The sequence below is a fragment of the Sinocyclocheilus grahami genome, unplaced genomic scaffold (genome assembly GCF_001515645.1).
Source record: "Sinocyclocheilus grahami isolate Dianchi unplaced genomic scaffold, SAMN03320097.WGS_v1.1 scaffold1227.1, whole genome shotgun sequence".
Lineage (NCBI taxonomy): Eukaryota > Metazoa > Chordata > Actinopteri > Cypriniformes > Cyprinidae > Sinocyclocheilus > Sinocyclocheilus grahami.
In genome coordinates, this window is record NW_015506406.1 from 151,581 (window position 1) to 160,531 (window position 8,951).

At 36.6% G+C, this 8,951-nt stretch overlaps 1 protein-coding gene across 1 annotated transcript in view; it reads right to left on the reverse strand.

Moving 5' to 3' along the window:
• LOC107568244 (interleukin-6 receptor subunit beta-like) overlaps positions 1–8,281 on the reverse strand; it is a 14,121-nt gene extending 5,840 nt beyond the window's left edge. Inside the window, exons 1-9 of the mRNA XM_016254178.1 lie at positions 7,836–8,281; positions 7,074–7,355; positions 5,672–5,807; positions 5,426–5,577; positions 4,509–4,651; positions 3,901–4,045; positions 2,690–2,766; positions 2,326–2,563; positions 215–403 (exon numbers count right to left, since the gene is read on the reverse strand). Of these exons, the coding sequence (XP_016109664.1) occupies positions 215–403; positions 2,326–2,563; positions 2,690–2,766; positions 3,901–4,045; positions 4,509–4,651; positions 5,426–5,577; positions 5,672–5,807; positions 7,074–7,355; positions 7,836–7,899 (1,426 nt within the window). The 5' untranslated portion in view covers positions 7,900–8,281. The remainder of the gene's footprint in view (positions 1–214; positions 404–2,325; positions 2,564–2,689; positions 2,767–3,900; positions 4,046–4,508; positions 4,652–5,425; positions 5,578–5,671; positions 5,808–7,073; positions 7,356–7,835) is intronic.
• Positions 8,282–8,951: the final 670 nt, after the last annotated feature.

Below are 8,951 nucleotides of genomic sequence, written 5' to 3' on the forward strand. Positions count from 1 at the left end.
ACCCCTAAACTTACCCCTTACAGGAACTGTTCGGCATTTTTAGATTTTAAAAAACTTAATTCTGTATGATTTATAAGCTTTTGTACTCATGGGGACCACAATTTAGGTCCCCACCATGACACGAGTCCCCATGAGTCTGTGTGTAGTCAGGTTTAAGTCCCCACCAGGATATATAAACCAGTACACACACACACACACACACACACACACAAACCTTTGAGTGTGACAGATCTCTGGGTTCTGTTTACTCTGACCCAGTTCAGGCATGAGTGAGGTACTACAGACACGTGCTGTACCACATACTCCAGGACACTCTCAGAGAACTGTCGCTGTACAGACCATGAGACCAGCAGCGTCTGGTTCTCACCCATTACACTCAGATTCACCTCAGGCGTCGTCTGTCCTACAGGGCATAAAAATGATATAATCGAAGATATAATTATACACTACCTTTCAAAAAGTTTGGGGTCGGTAAGATTTTAATGTTAAGGCTGCATTCATTTGATCAAAAATACAGTAAAAACAGTAATATTGTGAAATATTATTACAATTTAAAATAACTGTTATGTATTTTAAAATGTAATTTATTCCTGTGATGCAAAGCTGAATTTTCAGCATCATTACTCCAGTCTTCAGTGTCACATGATCCTTCAGAAATCATTCTAATATGCTGATTTGCTGCTCAAGAAACATTTATTATTATTATCAATGTTGAAAACAGTTGTGCTGCTTCATATTTTTGTGGAAACTGTGATACTCTGATGAACAAATTTCAAAAGAAGAGCATTTTTTTTTAAATATAAATATTTTGTAACATTATAAATGTCTTTACTGTCACTTTTGATCAATTTAATGCAGGGGTTTTCAACCTTTTAGGACATGCGCCCCCCCCCAAGTTTGTCTAATTTCACTCGCGCCCCCCCCCCATTACTGTAGTCACACCGAATTACTTAATAAACATTAACATAAAAGCAAATATCCATTATAGCTATTAAAGCATCTAACCATTTTTCTTTTGCTCTTTTTGATTAACATTATTTACATAAGAAATGCACGGATCTGTTATACTGATGTACATTTGATATTTTCTTCACCGTTTACATTCACTTAAAACAACCGACTGTGCTTGCAAGGATACTTGTCAAGACAGCCATTGGTATTCACCTGCTGTCTGAGAAGGCTATCTGTTTGTGCACTTCAGGTGTGTGAGCGGTGCACATCGAAACGCTCTATCACAGTGCATGAGTACCGTATTGAGATGTCTTGAGCTTAAATGGCTTAAAATTACTTTAATGTTTAAACTAACAAGACTTAAAACACGTGATAATGAAAAACGTTCTCGAGGAAGCAGCACTGGCCTAATCGTTAAGATAGTTTTGGGGGGCTAAGGTGACAGATAGAGGGGCTGAAACCCACCTAAAAAGGGTTTAGAACCACCCCAGTATAGCGTGCGTAATTATACTGAAACATAAATATATAACCAGTTTACCTGATTCAATGTAATGGCTGAGCCTGTTTCTGAGATAACAACATGCCAATCCGTGGTTGGATTTCCGACACGGCTAATCGTAAATCATCTTACACTGTCAATAAGCGTGACCAAGGTTGCCAGGTTTTCACAACAAAACCCGCCTAATTACTACTCAAAACTAGCCCAAAACTACAAAACGCGACAAGTGTTAAAGGGGTCATATGATGCGATTTCAAATTTTTTCTTTCTCTTTGGAGTGTTACAAGCTCTTGGTGCATAAAGAAGATCTGTAAAGTTGCAAAGACTAAAGTCTCAAATCCAAAGATATTTGAAAAAGAATGTGTTTTTGAACATTAAACCATGTCAACATATTCTGTTACACCAAATAATGATCTTTAAAATAACATCATATGACCCCTTCAAAGTAGCACAATTCCAGGGGAAAACCGCGGACTTGGCAACACTGAGCGTGACTGATACTGGAGCCAACTCTGCTCTAACTGTCGACTAGCAGTGGGAGTCAGATTGCCCCCTAGTGGATGGCTAAAGATTTGTTAACTCATATTCATAAATTCTCAAGGGAAGTATCTGAATTAACTGATACTCGGGCCCCCCACAGGTTGAAAACCCCTGATTTAATGCATCCATGCTGAATAAAAGTATAATTTTCTTTCAAATCTGACCCCAAACTTCTGAACAGTCTTGAATATAGCCTTACATTATAGAAATGTAATACGTAGAAACATTTTTAAGCATACCTTCAACACAATTAGAGACAAATGCAAATGACTACAATTTCCTACAATGTTTAATTGAACTTTGTAACTTTCAATCAGAATTTCGCTTTGACATACCCCTCACGGCAAATGGCATGAATGTGGGGTCCGATGTGCCCACTGAGGTGTTGGCTGACACAAAAACTCCCATAACACCCGGCTTGAGTGGGAAACATCTGAGCTGCAGGCAGCTCTGTTCAGCAGGATGCAGACTTTCAGTGTCTCTCCATTGCATGGTGACCTGTGTGCCATTTTCAAGCTTCAGCATTACAACATAGCTGATAATTTCCCCTCTAGCCTGAGACAGGGGCATTTCCTGAGAGAAAGCAAATGACAGCGAGAGACAGACAAATGTTGACTGCTCATGCATGATCTACTGAATTGTGACAGACCCACTAAACAAGAACCAAATAGATTGAAACATTATGGGAGTATGGTCTACCTTCCAATAGACTTTACAGGAAGACTTGTCAGAATTAGGGGCACAGTCACTCCAAACATCCAGCTGTCCAACTGGTGCTGAAAAGAGAGAATATTACAGACAGAATCATCATCACTGATTTTGTTATATGCCACAATATTAAGAAAAAAAGATTGAAAGAAATGCTAAACGACTGAATAAAGTACATTTTAAATATAAACAGTTATTATAAACTGTAATATCATTTCATTGTTGTTACTGTATTTTTTGATCTAATAAATGTAGCCTTGGAGAGCCAAACGATCCAAAACATTACAGGGAGTCATTCTGGATACAGAACATGGTGGTGGCTCTTGTTTTAATCCAAACTGCTTTTGTATTTAGGACTCTAAAACAGGAGAGACATCCATATTCTACTGCTGTGTAGGCCTGTCGCAATAATCAATACATCGACTTATCGCGCAATATATGTATATGACCTCAATCATTTTTGGTGATGCAATATATCGCCCATTATATGTACTTAAAAAATTAATGTCACCGTGTTTTTTGCATTCCACTTGCGCCGGTGTCTTTTGCAGCTTCTCGTACATAATGTGGTGTAGTCATGAGGTGCTAGTTCAAGTTTAAAAAATGCTTCTACTAAAAAAAAGTTTCATCTGCAGATATGTGGTCTTGTTTAGGGACCGGTGCCTTTGTGCATACGGACATCTGACTGCTAAGTACTAGTGATTGTGTTTTTCAGCAATAGTGTGCAGCCTTAATTTACAGAGAAAAGAAGGTAAGGGAAAAATCTGTAGACGGTAATATCTCCAAACAAGTTATTTGTGCAGTTTTCTTTTATTGTACTTGTTACTTTACACTTTTTGTTAGAAAATGTCTATTTACTATTTATTCAAGTTTTTTAAGGTATCTAATATTTGGATACCTAATTTCCATGATCTAAATAAATATTCTTAAAAATGTAAAGTTTGTTGTCATTTGGAAGCGTGTAGGCCTTCTTGCATTATTATGCTGTTGCATTATGATTATATATTCAGTGACATAAAATGGTCTTAAAATGACAATAACATCCCTTATTGCAATTATTTCTGGCGCAATATATCGCACAACAAAAAGTTATTATCGTGACAGGCCTACTGCTGTGTGAACATCTTCAATAAAACAATAAATGAGCAATAAATGAGTGCATCAATGTCTTCAATTAATGCAATGAGAGGTCTTTCTCTGACCTGCAGGAGGCGTTCTGACTGAATACACTGAACTCCAGTAACTCATGACTTTCTCTTCATGTCCACAGTGGCATCGAACACGAAAACTGTACTGTGTGAATGGCTGGGGATCCTCCAACACAAACATGACCTGGCAATCATCCACCTGCACAATGAGAATTCAACAGAGAAACAATTTGTTTGAACTATCGGTAAAATTAAAGAATTATCTTTGATTGTATTCTTATAATCTTGACAAGAATACATTTACATTAAAGAAGCAAACAAAGTGAAAAATGTAACTAGTAAATACAAAAAGCTGTTGTGCTTCTCCTAGAACTAGTTTATTATCTGCATCTGATTGAGATTTATATTTGAACAATCCCATATTGATTCTTTTAATCTACATACTTTAATGGATGCGATTACATTTTCATTCAACTTTACTTTACATTATGCAGATGGCTTATGCAAACTCAATTTACAAAAGCACTTTTGAACACATGAATTCAAATTTGCCAGAGCTGCACCCCTGAAGCCAGTGACATCAAAGCTTAAAGGAAAATGTTGAAATATTCTTCCAAATTAGAATAGAGCCAAATCAATCTGGTTTCTCTCTCTCCTCTCACCTCAATCCAGTCCATATGATTGTTCTCATGGTACTGCACTTGACAGCTCTTGTCTAAAGGGCCCATTATATCACAGTCCATGTCCCAGATGAACTCCAGCGGTGCAGAGGTGAGGTTAATATCGTATGGGGGGTCTGGCCGTTCTAAGAAAGAATTTTTTTTTTTGCTAGCACAAAGTTAACACAGTTTTTGCCTGATAAAACACTTTTTTTATTTTTTTGGAATTTTTAAAATATTTTTGAAAGAAATTTTTTTGTGCTCAACAAGCCTGCATTTATTTGACGAAAACGCAGTAAAAACAGAAATACTGTGATTTGAGAAATAATCACAATTGAAAATAACCGTTTTCTATTTTCTTATTATTTAAAATGTAATGTATCCCTGTGATGACAAAGCTGAATTTTTTTGCATCATTACTTGATCCTTCAGAAATAATTTTTATATACGGATTTGCTGATCAAGAAACATTTATTATTTTTACAGATGTCCTGTATAATATTTTGTGGAAACAATTATATATATATATTTTTAAAGATTCTTTTGACAAGAACATTCAAAAGAACAGTATTTATTTGAAATATTTCAATATTCAATTATTCAAATATTCGAAATATTCAATTTAATGGATCCTTGCTGAATAACAATAGTAATTTCTTTAAAAAATAAATAAATAAATAAATAAAAAAAGACTTACTGACACTAAACCTTTGAACTCTTGTATATATCTAGGGAGAAGAATATCAGAGAGACTCTGGAGGTGACGCACTCCTTTTTTACATTTATTAATAATAATCATTAGAATTGTGTGTACACTGGCTGCTTTACAGTGCTTCAAATGGAGTCAATAAATTGTAATAAAATTGTACATGGTTTAAAGAAAGCAAGTGATGGTTTACAATAGAGTAAACATGACTTACTGATACAGCCCGTGTCGAAGACAGAATTTTCAGACTGTGCAGAACCCAGCACGTTTTTGGCAGTGACCCATGCTGTAGTGTAAGCACTTTTCATATACTCAGCCCGGTTTATGACTGCACTCTCACTACTGCTTTCCCTGGATTTAACATTCCTGTATATAAACACACACAAAAACACATGGTCAGATGCTCAAACACAATGTCCATATATAACGCAATTGGTGGTGCTATTAAGAAAACACACACCCATCATAATCTTTCCAGTGAAGGGTGTAAACAGTTGGAATCATTGGCTCATTGGATTTGGTCCAAGAGCAGTAAATGTCTTCTACTTCCAAGTCTTCAATAGCACAATCAGGGCGGGACGGGGGAGATGGTGGATCTGTAAAAGATGGAAGAATGTCAAACTTTGTTGAGGGAAGCCAACCAAAAGAAAAAAAAACCAACACAGTGTGCTGCAAGAGCGCCACTACTTTTTAGACTGAGAAAACAGGAAGTCATGTGGGGAAATCTGCAAAAGAATGCCACCAGGGTGTCGCACACTTCCCATCCTTGTCTAATTTTGGACAACATCCCAACACATAAGCATTTCTCAAAGACTGTTCCAGGTTCAAAACAAATTAAGCTCTATTACAAAATAAGATACTTAACAGCTACATATTTACATTGCATTAAAGTATGTCAATTTGTCAATTAATGCATTTCCTGGGAATCAACCCATGCTCTACAACTTTCAGTAATGCACTTACAGTGCTGGGTGGATTACTTACAAATAGACCTTAGTCAGGGTAGCGCCATGTTTAATCTTTGACAGGAATGAAAATGAGGCTGTGAGGGATAGAAGTACAGTGCATTCGGTGGAATATATTGTTGTTTAACAACATACCAATTGTTTAGCTGACGAAACGTCTTTCGGATAAAAGCTCTTGGTAGTCAAAAACGTCATAAAAGTTTCGAAAGTTGTGAAAATTGCATGATCTAGGACCTTTCCACAGTGCGTGCCATCGCAAAGACTGCAAGTCTATCCTTCACAGCCTCGTTTTCATCCGTGTTGAATTCAATATGGTGTCTAACCTGACTAAAGTCTACCGTAGTCCATTTCTGAATATAGATTACATTATAAACATTGTAGTTAGTAACACAATCTGTTACATTACACATTTTAGGTAATATAATCTGACTACTTTTTGAGTACTTTATCCCTTGTTTATCACATTACAGGATGATTTTGTACCATATTAATATAAAAATACAAATGTTTTATGAATAATTTACTGCTTGCTACTTTGTGAATAATAAGTAATAAAGAAATTGATCAAACTAATCAACTGTAGTCCGATTTTGAGTATTTAAAAATGTAAGAATCTAATTACAAGTATTACATTTTTGGAATCCGGTTTAGTAATCAGTTACTACCCAGTATTGTGCACTTACAACGGACTCATATAGGGCAAGGAATCCCAGAGGGCTTAGAAACAATGTGTCAGAGCTAGACGGAAGACTTCTGTTTATGAGCACCCAAACGCAGCATGTGAATGTGATTATACAGTTTTTCTGGTAAACAATTCCCCTCTGGGACCCTCTTGTGAACTAAACATTTCCAGAGCTAGTAATGAGGCAGATAAATGGTCAATTCTGTCATACTCACAGCCTCCTCGTACTGTAATGTTGCATGTATCTGCTGTACTTCCATTGCACATGCAGTGAATTTGCTCCCTGTCTTCTGTTGCTATAGAAAAGTTGAAGGTTTCTTTGGTACTGGCACATGTGCTGGGAAACTGATGTCTGTGGCTCTGTGTGATAACATTAAGCTGGCAGAGACCACAACGGTTTGCTCTTGCCAGTGTACGCATGTGGCACACAACAGACACATTGCGGCCCACAGGAAGAGCTTGATTCCACCAGCAGTTTAAAACCACTTCACAAGAGGCTGAACAAATAAAGAAAAGACAAGAAGTACAAGTTGAGGCAACAGAGCTATGATGAACTCCGATGCATAAAAACATGCAGAGAAAGTTTAACATGAATTCAATGGTCTATTATGAGAATATTTGCTGTTTTGTTTACTGCTGATGAAAAGCACTAATTTGTCTTGAAATAAAGTGACCAAAAGAAATTTGGGGCTCATAATGAATAAATGTGCTTGTGGCATCTGCCAACAAATGCTGCTAGAACTTTTCCGATGCAAGTATTGTGATTTACGAAATAAAATACATTCTTTCATAATTTAAAACGAGATATAGTTCAAATTAAAACTATATATGTAATTGAAAACAATATATGGTTTTAGAAAAATACGTTTTAAGGTTTTAAATTATGAAACAAAGCACTTTACTGCACAAATAACAATATATTGTTACTTACATGTATATGATCGAATTAAATATTGAAAACGAAATATTTTGCTCACCTTGAGAGCATGTCCACATGTAAAGTACTATAACAAAGTGCACTTTTACATTCTGCCATGCCATCGCTCACGGCATTCGTGCAAGCAAAAAAGTCCAGTGTGACGCAACGTGCAGAATTACACAGTCACGGAAAATCCACGATCACACATTTGTTTGTTTCGCACCAGAGTCACATCGTTGACCCATTACGGTTCTTCAGCGTTTTTCAGTCGTCAATCTTATTTTAACGAATCAATTAAAAATAGAAACATCATTCTCTACATCCTGGAACGAGCATTTTCCATTTGCTGTGATCTGGTTCCTTTTTGTTTCTTATAGGTATAAGTTTAATTTTCGTCTATTAAGTTGCAGTCAGCGTGCTGCTCAAACCTCTTCAAGTGACAAACTTCAACTCGCCTCACGTGTAAACACACAGCAGCTCACTCCTGTTCCACAGAATACAGAACACGCATCAAAAGACTCCGCCCAGACGCCGCTTACGCACAGCCAGTTGAGTTGACCAATCAGATCAAAGCTAAGTATTTTCAGCACGTTCCTTCAGTGCAATGACCTTTAGGGGAAACTTACGGTGGCAGAGAAGTGCAAAGCAAATCACAATTCTGAAAATAACAAATTACAAACGCAAATACAAGTCTAAAAAAACAAAATAACAATTCAGAAAGCACAACAACAATTCAGAAAACATTATAACAAGTCAGAAAACACAATGACAAACTCGAAAACAAAATAGCAAGTCAGAAAGCACAACGACAAATCTGAAAACAAATGAACAAGTCAGAAAACACAACGACAAATCAGATAAACCGGAAAAGGTAGGTATAGTTTGAGACAGCGCTATTGGTTTGGGATTACTCACCGCTGACTGGACGAGACACCTGTCAATCAAAAAATACGGGTGTCTATTTAGCTTTAGTTAAAAGTGGCTGTAAAACATTAGCTCCGGTGATGCAGATGGATAAGCGCTTGACGTTGGCTTCTGGACGCGATCGACCTGGGTTCGAGCCCACCTTTTGCCAAACTTTTTTTTCTCCCTTTTCAAATCTCGTATCACATCGTAAAGGCATTTATTTTCAATAGAAATTAAGGAAATAATCAAAAAGTTGAAAATAAAGTAT